This window comes from Cupressus sempervirens, chromosome 7 (assembly GCF_028749045.1).
Source record: "Cupressus sempervirens isolate cs-2001-9-10 chromosome 7, ASM2874904v1, whole genome shotgun sequence".
Taxonomy (NCBI): domain Eukaryota; kingdom Viridiplantae; phylum Streptophyta; class Pinopsida; order Cupressales; family Cupressaceae; genus Cupressus; species Cupressus sempervirens.
In genome coordinates this window covers 852,814,672-852,829,266 of record NC_143124.1, presented here as the reverse complement: position 1 = coordinate 852,829,266, position 14,595 = coordinate 852,814,672, and the positions used below count along the sequence as shown (strand labels likewise).

Genomic DNA, 14,595 nt, shown 5'->3' with positions numbered 1-14,595 from the left:
TTGTATCATTTCAAATATATATGAAAGAGACAAGCAAGAATGTGCATGTGAGCATATGTATTGTGAATGCAAAAGTTCAAGTTATGATAGCAATAGATAAAGATTTATGAAGGCCATATCAACATAAGGAGCAACAATGACAAATCTATCACAGAAAGGTGATCAGTACACCAATAAATCTCTATCAGCAAACTCAATTACAAGTCAAAGATCTACTGCTTCATCCTAACAGGTGAACCAGTCAAAATCCTTTAACAAGGTAGACCTAACAATCTTCTATAAATCTCTTTACTGAGTGCATACTTCATTGTGTGTTTGTAAATCCTCTTATAAGGTGGACCTAGTAGTCCTATTTGCTCCTAACAGGGCAGATCATCAGAAGTGATCAATGTAAGCCTTAACCGACCAACTTTATATTGTAGTACTAAATTTTGTGGGTATCATCCCCACCCCAATTTTACTTTCTCTTTGGAAGATTTTCGAGTCACCAAATCTTTGTGTTCAAGTGTTATGGATGGTTTCATGTTTTCAGTGTCTCATGCATGCAATTAGATCAGATATGGTGAATTAAGTGCTAATTGATTTATTGGATTAAGAATTGAAATTGGTAGAAGTTTTAGAAGTTATTGATTCACCCCTCCCCTCTTAGTAACTTAGCACAGTCTTGAATATTTCCAACACTACCAATATTTTGAAAGGCTTGACTTGCAGATGTGTTGTTTCCATGGCTTATGTCCATTATGGATTTACTTTTCAAGTCATTTGGTTAAACTTCTTGTTACCCTATCTTCGTTATTTTCTTTTACAAACACTTGGTTAATTTAGGAATTCATATAGTTGCATAGTTAAAATTGCATTCATTATAAAACAAAAAAAATACAAAAAAGTATTTCTTTTTGTGTGGTTATTTGTTTTTGAGATAGCAAGTAGATTCAACATCTTATCCCAAATTGGTCAAAACCAACAAAAGCCTCCTTGTGAACAAATACGTTTATCTTCTACTGAGCAGATTCCATTAGGTTGCAAGATTGCCCGGAACCTTGGAGTTAATGCCAGATTAGCTTTTCAAGAGAAGAGTTTGAAATGATCTTGCCGTTAATCATCGTGCAAAACAACAGCTCAACAGTAACCTTGTTGCAAAAGCTCAAGAGGGTGTTTTTTCAATTGGCTATTTGGAAAGCCTAATTTTATCTTCGATATTTTTTTAAAGCACTATTTAAAAAGTGAAGTGGAAAAATCTCGAGCGAAGATGGGATTGTTTTAAGCAAATACAGAATCTTCAGACCTTTCTTCAGTCGTAGCCCGAGATCCGCCTTCAGTACGATAAACTTCGGAATGGTTCGGAAAGCATTGACCATGAAGAGAAGACTTGCCCATAGCATGAAAACAGCTTGTAATGAAGTGTAATTTGGATGGCGGTTTCCTTTCAATTAAAAAATGCGACAATGGGATTGAATTATATTTATCAGGAGAAAAGAGTAATTCAGTTCGTTGGATTTAGTAATTTTGCTTCTTTAAAAGTAAATAAAGAGGATGCAAAACTCCATGAAAGTACCAAGAAGAGCTTCGTCACCGCCGATGTCATTGCTGGTCTCTTGCAGGGGTGCACTAGTAAGATGTCTTTGGCCGAAGGGAAACAAGTTCATGCCCAAGTCGTCAAAACTGGTCTATCCCTGGGCAATCATCTTCTTCACATGTATGCGAAATGTCAGCGTGTCGAGGATGCTCGTCTAGTGTTCGACAAAATGCAGGTACGAAACAGTTACTCGTGGAATACAATAATTTCAGTTTATGCTCAATGTGGTCATATTGCGCTCGCTTCTTCCATTTTTAATGAAATGCCTGCTAAAAATGTGTTTTCTTGGAATGCCATGATTGATGGATATATCAAATGTCGAAATCTCGAGCGTGCGCGCAACTGGTTTGACGAAATGCCTCAACGAAATATTTTCTCATGGAACATGATGATTGCAGGTTACGTGAAAGGTGGGGTTCTGGAAGTTGCACGTGAACTGTTTGACAAAATGCCTGAACGGGACACGGTTTCTTGGAATGCCATGATTGCAGGATATGCTAGAAATGGACTGGCGGATCAAGCCTTGACGCTGTACTGGGAAAGGTGGAGTTCGGGTTTCGAACAGGATAAGTATTTGATTGCCAGTGTGATCAGTGCTTGCGCGGGATTGATCGATTTGGAACAGGGGAAGAGAATTCATGCTTCTGCTATTAAAATTGGACTCGCGTCAGATGCTTTTGTGGAGAGTGCCCTTGTTGATATGTATGCAAAATGTCGGTGTGTAGAGGATGCTCAACAGGTTTTTGAGAAAATGTCTGAACGAGATGTAGTGTCTTGGACAGCCATGATTTCTGGCTATTCATGTTGTGGAAACGTCGTGGATGCACGTCGATTGTTTGACAAAATGCCTGAACGAAATGTGTTTTCATGGAATGCAATGGTGGGAGGATACGCACAGAATGGGCATGGGGAAGAAGCTGTAAGATTATGGCTTCAAATGCAGAGTACTAGTATTAAGATGAACAATGTTACTTTTGTTGGGATTTTGAGTGCCTGTGCTAGCCTGGCTGTGTTAGAGCAAGGTAGGCAAATTCATGGTCTCGTTATTAGAAGTGGATTTGACTCAGATGTAGTTGTAGGTAGTGCTCTTCTTGACATGTATTCAAAATGTGGCAGTGCAGAGGCTGCACGACAACATTTTGAAGAAATGCCACAACGAGATTTGATTTCGTGGAATTCTATGATTACAGCATATGCGCAGAATGGGTACGGAAAGGAAGCCCTGCAGATATTTGAACAAATGTTGCAGGTAGGCATGAAGGCAAACCACATTACCTTTATTGGTGTTCTTTCTGGATGCAATCATGCTGGCCTAGTGGAGGAAGGTCGTCGTTACTTTGACTCAATGAGTAGAGATTATTTTGTTACACCTATAATTGAGCATTATTCTTGTATGGTCGACATCCTTGGTCGAGCTGGGCACTTGAATAGGGCATTGGATTTAATAAAAAACATGCCCTTTGAACCCAATGCTACTGTGTGGGGAGCATTGCTTGGTGCCTGCAGGGTTCACGGTGACACTAAACTTGGAAAAGAAGTCGCAGAGTGCCTCTTCAAGTTGGAGTCAGAAAACGCGGGACCCTATATCCTACTTTCTAACATCTACTCTGCAGCAGGCATGTGGGAAGATGCTGCAAAGGTGCGAAAACTTATGAAAGAGAGGGGTGTTACCACAAAGCCTGCTTACAGTTGGACAGAGGTTAATAACAAGGTGCACACTTTTTATGTTGGAGACAGGTCAAATCCTGATACAGAGGAAATCTATGCCACTCTGCAGAAACTAGCTGCAGAGATGAAGTTGGCAGGGTATATTCCCGATACAAATTTTGTGCTACATGATGTGGAGGATGAGTACAAAGAACACCTCCTTTTGTATCATAGTGAAAAATTAGCTATTGCTTTTGTCCTTATTCGCACACCCCCTGGGACGCCTATCCGCATCTTCAAGAATCTTCGCGTATGTGGGGACTGTCATACTGCGATCAAGCTTATATCTTGTATCGCTGGAAGGGAAATTGTTGTGAGAGACGCTATTCGCTTTCATCATTTCAGGGAAGGTTCATGTTCTTGTGGAGATTATTGGTGAGAAGGTTCATGTTCTTTTGGAGATTATTGGTGATAATTGGGTATTTTGCATATGAGGGGATATTCATAGGGGATTTTTCCGGCAATATGGACGATTTGGAGTATGCAGATTTCTTGTATGTTCCATATTGCACGACTTTGTATGTTGGAGATATATGGAGAGGTATTATTATCAGCTGATGGCACTTTCAGTGACCGCACCTATTTGTAAGAGCTCTATTGTATATCAATCTAAGACTTTTAAACTTGGGTTCTGCATAATTTTCTTCGTGGTACTAGCTCAGAAAACTTTGGAGCAAAATACAATGAAAATGCTCGTTGCAGATACTGCTGCTACTATGCCTGCAGTAATTTTCAATTTTTGTATGGGACTGCGCAAAAGATTTGTCACTTGACTTTTTCAGCAATATTCAATGGAGACAAAATGTATGCAGCAATTGATCAATATATAGCCTGCTGTATTTGAACAGGTGCTGCAAAATTATTTTCGAAGGTTTCATGGGACAACCTGTGCAATATAAATGCGAGCTGTATCGTTATCAATGGAACCCAGATGTAACGATTATGTGTTTCAGTTGGCTTATTGACTGCTTTTTATCTATGGAATGCATGCAAGCACTCTCTTTGAAATTTGTCTAAACATGCTTTATGGGGACGTAATTCTAAATTGTTTAAATTTGAAAAGTATAAGGAGCATCATTTTGAGATTTGTGCGGTTCTAATTACTAAATTGTTACTTTAAATATTCTAAACAAAGTAGCAGATTCGTTTTACCGACAATTTTTTTATATTCCAGACAGCTGTTTTGGATTTGTAAACCTCCTGTTTTGCATTAAAAATGAGGGCTTTTTGATGGTTTGGTTTGGTCTGTTCTTTAAGTGGGGAACATTCCAGTCTTTTCTCAAAGGTAGACATTTATTACCTGTATTCCATGACATTAGAAATCTTGCATCCTTGGGCGAACATATATCTTGATCACCCATTTGCATCCTAAGGTCTATTGTAACTTGATAAAAGGGTGAAGGTTTTATGTATCTATAGAAAAATTGGGACCATGTATCTATACAATAATTTTACATCTTATTTATAATAGAAAGATAAATGGTTTTTTTTATTATTCAAAATATGCAATTGATTCCAATCCTTATTAGGTCCAGGTCTTATTAGCTGCAAGAAGGTACGAATTTAAATTAGCTGCAAGAAGGTGCGAATTTCAAACAATCCCATGGACTTGCTAAATTAGACACAACATAGAAAGCGAGATATAAAACCTTAATTGCAGAGTTATCTCCCACATGCCATGGACTTCTGAAATTATATCAGCAGAAATACATAGACGATTAATAACTCTCTAGATATTTATTCTAGCCCTAACTATTGGCATGCCATTAGACTGCAGCAACACATTGAAGACATGGATGAGTAGCAGCAGAAGTTCTGGTGATTAAATGCCTGAATTCATGAATATCCACAAACCCATCTCCATTATAATCCACACTCTCAATCATGCTCTCACAGCAACTCAAATCTTTCCCCTCCACAAAACCCAATCTAGAGAGAACATCAGCCAACTCCATTGCACTGATAAACCCATCTCCATTTTGATCAAACACATTAAATGCCTCACAAATCGCCTTCTCCTCAACCTTCACATTCTCCACTTCGTCTTCCTTATCTGCAAATAGGATTCTATAAAACTCACCAAACTCGATTGCAGTGAGAAAGACACCACCACATGCAGACACTGATGTCACAGCCAATTCCACCTCCTCCTTCGGCATTTCTAAATTTAATCTCTGCAAAAACCTCACTATCTCATCTGAGCTAACCTTTCCATCACCAACTTCATCCAATGCTCTAAACATACTTGCAAGACACTCAGCCTCCTTTTCTGCATCTTCCCCAGAGATGTTAGCTAGATCAGAGTCTTTTGACTCAAAACAGGAACTACTACCAGTACTACTTTCTTCACCCAATACTTGTTTAGTCCTTGCAATGGATTTCTGGAACTTCTCAGCTTCAGGAATGCCAGTATGCTCACTTTGACCTCGACTCACACTAGAAATTGCATCAAGATCATTGCCCTCCTTTGAACTTGAGAGAGAGCCATAATACCAACACCCATCAACGATGGACTCATTAACATCCAACATTGAAGACATCTTTGATAAATCCCCAACTTGCTTCTCCTATTCTGTGAAGTATATATGAATCTTGTTTTCTCCCACTATCAACTACTTCAGTACTTGTTTCTCCTCAATCAGCTTCTCTACTGTTAAATATCATTTCAATAGAAAAAAAATCTCAACTAGCCGACACAAGCAAGAATGTTTTTTTTGTTGGATGAGAGTGGCCAAGGAAGGTGGAAGGAAGCTGCTTGAGGAATATCAATTTCAGTTGTATTGTAACATTACTTCATCTACATAAACTTCTTTCCAGTAGAAGTTTAATAAATGCATTTATTCAGATCTCTAGAACATCAATGACTGCGTGAATGAGTTTGAAGTGGACATTTGGGAGCAAAATAGAAGTCCATCTGTACACCACAACAATACTTGGCTGTCCTTTCCATTTTAGTTCCGTACGTGCAAGTGGTACTCAAATTGTGAGAAGACCCCATTCTCCATTAATCAGAAGGGCGTATCCATCCATTGTCTTAAGCAAACATGAAGCAATTTTGACGTTTGCAAAGAATTATAAGGAAAAGACAAAGGAAGCATCGTAGAAGAAGCATTTTCATTGCAGGATAATCCAAATGAAATATGCGGCTAGGAGAAGCTTGCGTGTACACCATAAAAATGTAAAATAAAACGAAAGGGTGGGAAAAGCTTGCTTGTACACCATGAAAATCTCATTCTGGATCCTCTGAAATGTTGCAATTGGAGGACATGAAAACTGCCTTCAGATGCTATATTTAAGACTAATTAGTCAATGAGTTATTTCGTGTGGATATTGTTTATAAAAAATTAAATATTTTAAAGTATGAATTTTATTTTTTATTTTTTAATATTTGAAAATAATATTACAATTTTTTTGATATTGGAAATAAAATTTATTTTAATGTTATTAGTTAATTACACTTGTAAATTATAAATTAGTTCCCTTTTCAACTAATAACAGTCTTTTACAAACTTTTTCTTCATTCATAAATTGACCCCTCTTCCAATATAAATTACATCATCTCACTTAAAATCTATTAAATTATTAACTAATACTAGATTCTCTTTGAATTGAAATTACAATTTTTCAATTTCACTTAAGCAATTTTTTTTTTAAAGAAACTTTTTATTTCCCTTAAAGTTAAATATGCCTACAAATTAGTAACTTCCCTTACAAGTTGGCTTCACTTCTAATAAAAACTTTATCCACTCATTTATTGTTTATTAAATAAAATATTTCATATTATCATCTTATCAAAATCAACTTTTGTAGCATGTAAGCCTTGTTTTGTATATAAGCAATAATGCAATCATTTCATCTCTTTAGAGGCACTCAATGAATGTTCTATCAAATAAGTTCTCTCCTTTGTATCCTACCTAGCAAGTAATTATCTTATTTATTTCTGTAGAACACTCTTGGAACACATTGAGATCTAAGTCAATGTTGCAAGAATACATTTGTAATTAATCACTAACTAGTGATTTACCTAAGACATTAATCTTCTTTTAATTTAATCATTTTTTCTAAAAGATTTTCTAAGAAGAATTTTGTCATAATTTTATGCAAGAAATTTTGAACAAATTATCATGTATATCTTCTAAAAATGATGTTTTGAAGCAAAACAATTACTTGTGTCATGGCTTTTAAACTAGTACAAGGAATACCTTGTTTAGTACAAGGATAAACCAATTGAAGACAATTCATGCATAACATTAGGGTTTCCTAATGTGGACATCGATTATTTACTTACCCCAAGTGTCTAATGTAGGAGTATCTTGGGTCAATAAGCATGAATCTTGCATCAACAAAAAACATTGCTTGTTTTCTATACCAGTGTGTTGTTTGTGGAGTAGCCATTGCTGCCCTTGGTTCCAAGTTGTGCATAGTTGACATCTTGTTGAGGACTTATTTTGAATCCTTACCCTGAGAGAACATAAGTTGATGTGTCCCATGCTTAGAGTTTTATGTCAATTTCTCGAGCCTCTGTTTCCTATGATTTCATCCATCATGACATGTTATTTCTTTAAGCTTGGGTTCCTATGATGATGATGTGATATCTTGCACAACTAGGAGTTGACTCCTTTCTCATGTGAAGGGCTATCTTTAATAGTGTGTGAGCAATTGATGCTCATTTCTTGGATTATGGTTTACTCCTCCAAGGTAGGACCTATTTGTTTAAATGTCTGACAAGCCAACTTGTGGCCTTGCTGGCTATATAAGAACTTGGATTATCTTTAGAGAAGAGAGATAGGGAAAATGAAGGGATCCTTGGAGATAGGAAGAAAGAAGAGAATAGATGGAAGATGAAGAAGACGAGCTTTTAGCTCTCTGCACAACTTGAAAGTCCTCAACTACACATGTTGGATGTTTTGAGAGTATATTTTATCATACTAGTTGTTCTAATTAATATGTAAATCTCTTGGTTCTTGCTGTTAAACATGTCTTTTCTTCCGTGTATACTCTTGGAAAGGTGTTAGGAGATTGGACTTGTTTTCTTTCCCCTACTCGCCTTGCGTCAAACATAGAACATGCAAACCCATAGGAGACCTTCCTTACAATATTTAACAAGATAAAATTGTAAATCACTACCCATAACTACCTTAGACAACTTAAGGGCCTTCCTTATATAGGCATTTTCTACTGCCTAGGAAGGTTCTAGACACTTAGTCCCAACTCTTGAGGTCGACCAACCTCCAATTATAAATTATATTATTTTATTTTATTTCATAAAATTGGCTCAAGGCAATTTATAAATTACATTTTTGGATGATCCAACTTCTTGAGACCATAACATATAAACCATTGGCCTAATTAGCTATTATAAACCTTTTCATAAATGATAGCTTACATTCTACAATGATTTGATTATTCAAGTATTCATAAATTGGAGTTTGACCTCATTTTAGAGCTATTTAATTCTTCAAAATTGAGCTTGAAGTTTTGATACCAAAAATTTGTAATAACTTCACTAATACATATGATGTTGCAATGAAACTCACTTGTAGGCTTACATATCTAAGATGAACCTCCACCTATGAAATTAGAACATTATGAGCTCATAAGACCAACTTACTAAAAATAGTAAGCCTCACAAATAACAACTCTAGACATTGAACTTTGCATTGAAATAGTCCTTATTGAAAAGACAAAAAAAAAAAAATATTTTAAGGTGATGCAAGATTGCCCTTACACCCAGGATGCTCCTACATCACTTTTTTTAAATCTCACGATGATACAAAATTATGATATTAAGATTTGATGGTGTGAATATATTAGTCCTTATAAATGATCTCCCAACTCGATAAATAGCCAATGGATCTATGTTAAGATTAGAATAGAGTTTTCTATGATTTCCTTTTCTATTATGGACAAGTAATAATATGGATCACCAAATGTGACATGTTGTTTTGATTAATATTTATATGGTTGACTAATGTATGCTAAGATTTATGATGATAATACACAAATATTATTTTTTTGGAATAATATTTGTCTAGAAGTCATATCTTACATCATGCAAATATATTTATATAGAATTAATGGATGAATATAATTGATGTCTATAATATTTTAAGTAGAGGAAAATGATATCATCTCATATTCTAGTATGAAACATCTCTAAATTAGTGTTGTATAACATACTAATCCTTTAATTCCCAAAAAAGGATATAGGGTAAGACCATGAAGAATCAACCCTTGATCACTTGATCTTAAATTTCAACTCTTGTCAAATTTTAATATCAACAATTAAAATTGTGGCATAGAATTGTTGCCATGACTATAATTGGTAAAATTACAAATAAACTCATGTAATTTGAATAAAAGTTTTTGATGTATTAACAAGCAATCATGGTAAAGGGGGGTTGACCCCATAATACAATAGGTTGGAGGCCAACCAGGAGTCATTCAACAGTGACTCATCCTATACCTTTTCTTATCATAAAAAAACAATCCATCTTTAAAAAAAGATCATAGTCCCTTCTATGAACAACATCGTTAAAATCAAGTATAATAGCTAACTGACTAAACCCAAAAACATTATAACAGTTCATACTATTGGTACTGCTATACTTCCTACAACGCTTCAAATTATACAAATTATCCCATCTAGGCATAGAGTTCATAAAAAAACATAACATCACAAATACTTAAAATAAAAGAACACGAGCTAAATCCCCTCTTTGTCTCCTTGGTCATTCTTCACGACCTTGTATTCCTCCTGCTTGATAAGTTTGTCCAACAAGGTCTTGAACTAGTCATCTGCCAGGAAGATGTAGAGAGAGTGAGTGGCCTCATTTTCCTTTCTCGTGTTGTTCTCCTCTTTATTAACCTGCAGAAGACACATAGTTGTGGTCACCGAATACATCACCTTAGTGGTGTATTCAACAATAGTATCAAATTTCTTGTACAAGGTCTCCTGGTTATCTACTAGTTGGTGAAGGGACTTCTCCAACCTATCCATCCTGTCATTATTTTTATCTCTTCCATGGGTGGACCCCTCCACCTCCCCCCACCTCTCTCTAGATCCCTCATAGGGTAAGTGATATCACCACCCAAGCTCTTGTCTGGGGAAGGGTTGTCTCTATCAAAGGTATCGGAACATGGGAGGGGCTAGGGTTATCCTTGCTCTTGGAGCAATAACTAGTGTGCATCATTTTCATTTTCCTCTTCCTGGTAGGTTTAGTCTTCATCTCCAAGGATTCAGAGCTCACAATATTTTCCTTTTTGGGTGGGGTTCTGAACTTCTCCATTTTAAGCCTATTGCTTGATCTGCTATTAATTTTATTGCTCCTACTAATTTCAATGTTGGAGTCATTAAAATAATATTCTTCTTAGCATCAGGGGAATTTTTCATAGTTCTTTTGAAGGTTGACCCAGGGCTTGGGTTACTGGAAACTTGAGGGGTAGAAATGGGTAGGGGGTTCACAATCAGGGGTGGGTTGAGGGCTTGGTGGAATTTGTACGACTTGACCATAAAGGCTTGGTGAAGAATGTAAAAAGTTTCCCTTCCTCCATCTTCTTCCAAACTAAAACACTATCTTCCATAGAATGAGATGCAGGAAGGGAATTAAATTATAGTTTAAAATGGGAAAGTGGTAATAGTAAAGCACCTGAAAATGGTCCTCGAGCATGATATAACACATGATAGTGTCGAAAACCACATACGAGGGCTCAGAAAGATCTTCTCTGGAAAAGACACTGTGAATATGCATTGGTTCTTCCTTAGACTAGAAGAACTTCTGCATGCTCACCTTGTCTGAGACCTTGGATTGTTTATGTCATCTCTTGCCTTCGAGAGATAAGCCTCCTACATTTGCTATGAGTTCTTCCTTGATTTTGAAATAAATCCCATCAACCATCACCTTTCTGTTGTCACAAGACTTCACAAATTGCAGGAACACATGCTCATCAACCCCTTCAATGCACTCCATGAAGGGAAAAAGGCTTCCTTCCCGCATGTAAACCCATAACGCTTCACTATTTCTGATGTCATCCTCAATTTCATTCAACTCAATGTAGTTAGAGCTAGCACCCATGGTTTCTTTTGTAAGCTCAATTCAAACCCCTCAACACTCACTAACATACCCCTGTTGTAGGTAGGAGATGGAATAAAGGAATTTTTAGAGACTTAAATACCCTTATTGGTATAATCGTTCACTATTTAATGATTACAAGGCGTCACGTTTCCCAAATGCCACCCTATCTTTGCATGTATGAAGGGCACTTTCCACGTCATGCTTAAAGAATACTAGGTATACTATCATCTCATTTTATGATGCACAAGAAAGTTGCAATTATGATCTTTTAACTTATGCCTATCCTTTGTGGTCACTTCCTTTTGACAAAATCCCTGTGGATCATCCTTCCACATTCATCATAAATTCATTTGTTAAGTTTTTCATAAAGAATAATAATGTTAATACCATCCCTTTCATTAATATCATTAAGGCATTTAACCCCTAATGTGTCTCACCCACTCGGTCCACTAAAAAATTACCATAGATTATAGCAATTCATATTGCACAGATATATTTTCTCTCTCTATCCACGTGAGCTTGGGTGGATAGTGGGATTTAGCTGACATCACACAAATTTTGCATCTCATTAAAATTGTGTCCTATTTTTTCAGGTCATTAGCTATGTTATTACCTTTCTGATAGACATGGTCCACTGTCACCTCTTGAAGTCTATTCATCAAGCTACAGATGTCCTGAATAATTGCCTTAATCTTCCAATTGATATTTCCATCACCTTTCACTACTTTAATAATCAACATAGAATCTCTTTTGATAGCTAACCTCTTCATTCTTCTTGCTTCCACAATCCTCATGCCCCACAAGAGAGCCATGGCTTTTGCTTCATTGTTTGATCTCCTTTCACAGCTTCCAAAAGGCCACAACAAGCCTTCCCATTTCATCACATATACCCCCACCAACTTCAATCTTCCCCTCCTTGTCCGAGCCATCAAAGATTAGCTTCAACCATGAAGAGGGATGAGGTTATCACATCGTGTTGCATCTGGCGTTGATCTTGGAATTATCAAAATTTTCTATAATCTGACTGAGACCCCATGAGTTAGCCCATTTAGTATCATAAACACTAGGGGTGTTCAATGAAGGTTTCTAATGCCAAACATCACTACATTCCTTCAAAAGCTTCATCAGCTAAATCACCACCATAGAGGGGGGGATCACTTATCTTGGAAGATGTAGTTATTATGTTCCTTCCAAATTTTCCAACTTACAAAGGGTTGGGGGGGGGGGGGGGGGGGGGGTTGACCTTCCAGAAAGATCTTAAGAATGGGCCTTTCCAGTCTACAAAATGATGTAGTTCATTGTTGAAGCACCATTGAAACTCTCATTTGGAGAGAATATCACTCCATACGGCTTTGGCATAGGGACAATGAATGAAAAGGTGAGAAATGGATTCCTCACCATTATTCCAAAGAACACAACAATTTGTAAGTTGGAAGCCTCTTTTTCTAGAGGTTGTCAATGGTGAGAATGCTCCTGTGTAAAGCCATCCACCAAAAAAAAAAATTTTTTTAGGTAGAATCCATAGGTGCCACACATGCTTCCAATCATTTAGAGTGTCACCTCCCTCAAAACAACAAGTATAAGAAGATTTAAAGTGAATTCTCCTGAGGGGGTCAGGTTCTAGACTGACAAATCTTCCATAGGGGCTGTGCGGATATGATATTTGTCAATAGTTTCCTATAGATCTTTGAGTAGTTTGGTCTTCGTAGGATTGTCATCGACATATAATTTCTTCCTTTGGTTACTGGGGGTGATATAGTTCTTCACCAATCTTCCAAATCAGTTGGAGCAATACTCCATAGCTGGTTGAAACTTGAAGCAGGTGAGTGGCCCTCCATCAACCTAATGTCCTCCTAGAAGTTTATGATAGCTCCATCCCCTAACACCCATTTTATTCCCTTATTCAAAATCTTCCTCGTGTATAATATGTTGTTCCAAATTCTGGACCCTAGGGGATTACTATTATACGGATGATGATGAAATGAGTCACCCCTTAAGTATTTAGCAAGAATAATAGTGCACCAGTTGCTTGAGGTATTAGCCAGTCTCCAACCCACCTTAGATAAGAGAGCTATATTCAAATCACCGATCCTTCTAATGTTCAAACTACCAAGGGGTTGGGGCTTACAAACTTTTTCCCAACTAACAAGATTTAATCTTGTCTTCTCCTCCATCCCTGACCAGAGAAAATTCCATTGTATCTTCTCAATAATGTCCTTATATCCTACCTTGAATTTTGAAGAGGGATATAAAGTACATTAGAACTCCCTATAAGGAAGTCGAGAGGAGTTGGAGTTTCCTTGCATTGTTGAGGATCTTGCCTTTCCATCCTGCAAGCTTTCTCTGCATGTGCTCCACTAGCCCATTCTAGTACTGTGATGTAACCTCCTTAATTATAAGAAGAAGCCCAAGATAGGTGTCCAATAAATCAGCTTCTTGACACTCCAAAATTCTGATTACTTTTCGACTAATATCATTTTTCGTGTTGAAGAAGTAAACCTTGCTAATTTGATAATTTATTTGTTGACCCAAAACCTCCTCATACTGATTTAATAATTTTTTCCAGGCCTTGGCTTCATGGATCCAAGAGATACCATAAAGGAAATTATAATCAACAAATTGTTGTAGCACCTGCAATGGGAGAGAGGAGGCATGCCTTATGCCTTTGATTTTTCCCTCTTGGACTAAAGCCATTAAGTTTCTTCCCAACACCTCTGCAACAATGATGAATAAGTAAGGTGATAGGGGTCCCCTTGTAAAAGACCCTAGCTGGATAAGAAAAATCGCCCAGGGGAGCCATTCACTAGAATAGAAAAATGGACCATATTGACCGCTTCCTAAACTAGTCTTACAAAATTTTCTTTAAATCCCAGTTTGATGAGAATTTCAATTAAAAAATCCCTCACCTTATTTGATCATTTGTATTCAATATATAATGCAAAAGTAATATTACCTAAACATGATTAGTAACCACAATACCTTTTTTAAATATAAGTAAACACTTTTTATTTAGAATTTTAGATTTTAAAACTAGATTTTAAAATATTTCTGCAGAAACTAATATAAATATATCAAAGGTATGAACATAGAGTTATCAAACCCCATTACTAAACAACAATACCTCATTACTAAAAGTAAGGAATAATAAACAAAGTTCTATCAACTCAGGAAAAGAAAAAAGAAACTAAAAATCTTAAATCAAGACGCTTGAAAGAACTCTCCACTATTACTATTACT

At 36.6% G+C, this 14,595-nt stretch overlaps 2 protein-coding genes across 3 annotated transcripts; one reads left to right on the top strand and one right to left on the bottom strand.

Moving 5' to 3' along the window:
• The first annotated feature begins 1,244 nt into the window (after positions 1-1,244).
• On the top strand, positions 1,245-4,235 carry LOC149550123 (pentatricopeptide repeat-containing protein At1g25360-like). 2 transcript variants are annotated; one of them, XM_089793248.1, is made up of 2 exons: positions 1,245-1,751; positions 1,975-4,235. In XM_089793248.1, exons 1-2 carry the CDS (start codon positions 1,706-1,708, stop codon positions 3,660-3,662), a joined length of 1,734 nt encoding a protein of 577 aa, XP_089649374.1. In that variant the 5' UTR covers positions 1,245-1,705; the 3' UTR covers positions 3,663-4,235. The 2 variants fall into 2 exon arrangements, with proteins under 2 accessions (XP_089649374.1, XP_089649373.1); XM_089793247.1 differs by having other exon boundaries at positions 1,271-4,235.
• A 637-nt stretch (positions 4,236-4,872) lies between these two features.
• On the bottom strand, positions 4,873-6,286 carry LOC149550122 (putative calcium-binding protein CML16). Its single transcript, XM_089795027.1, has one exon. It carries the CDS (start codon positions 5,821-5,823, stop codon positions 5,050-5,052), a length of 774 nt encoding a protein of 257 aa, XP_089651153.1. The 5' UTR covers positions 5,824-6,286; the 3' UTR covers positions 4,873-5,049.
• Between the last annotated feature and the right edge of the window lie 8,309 nt (positions 6,287-14,595).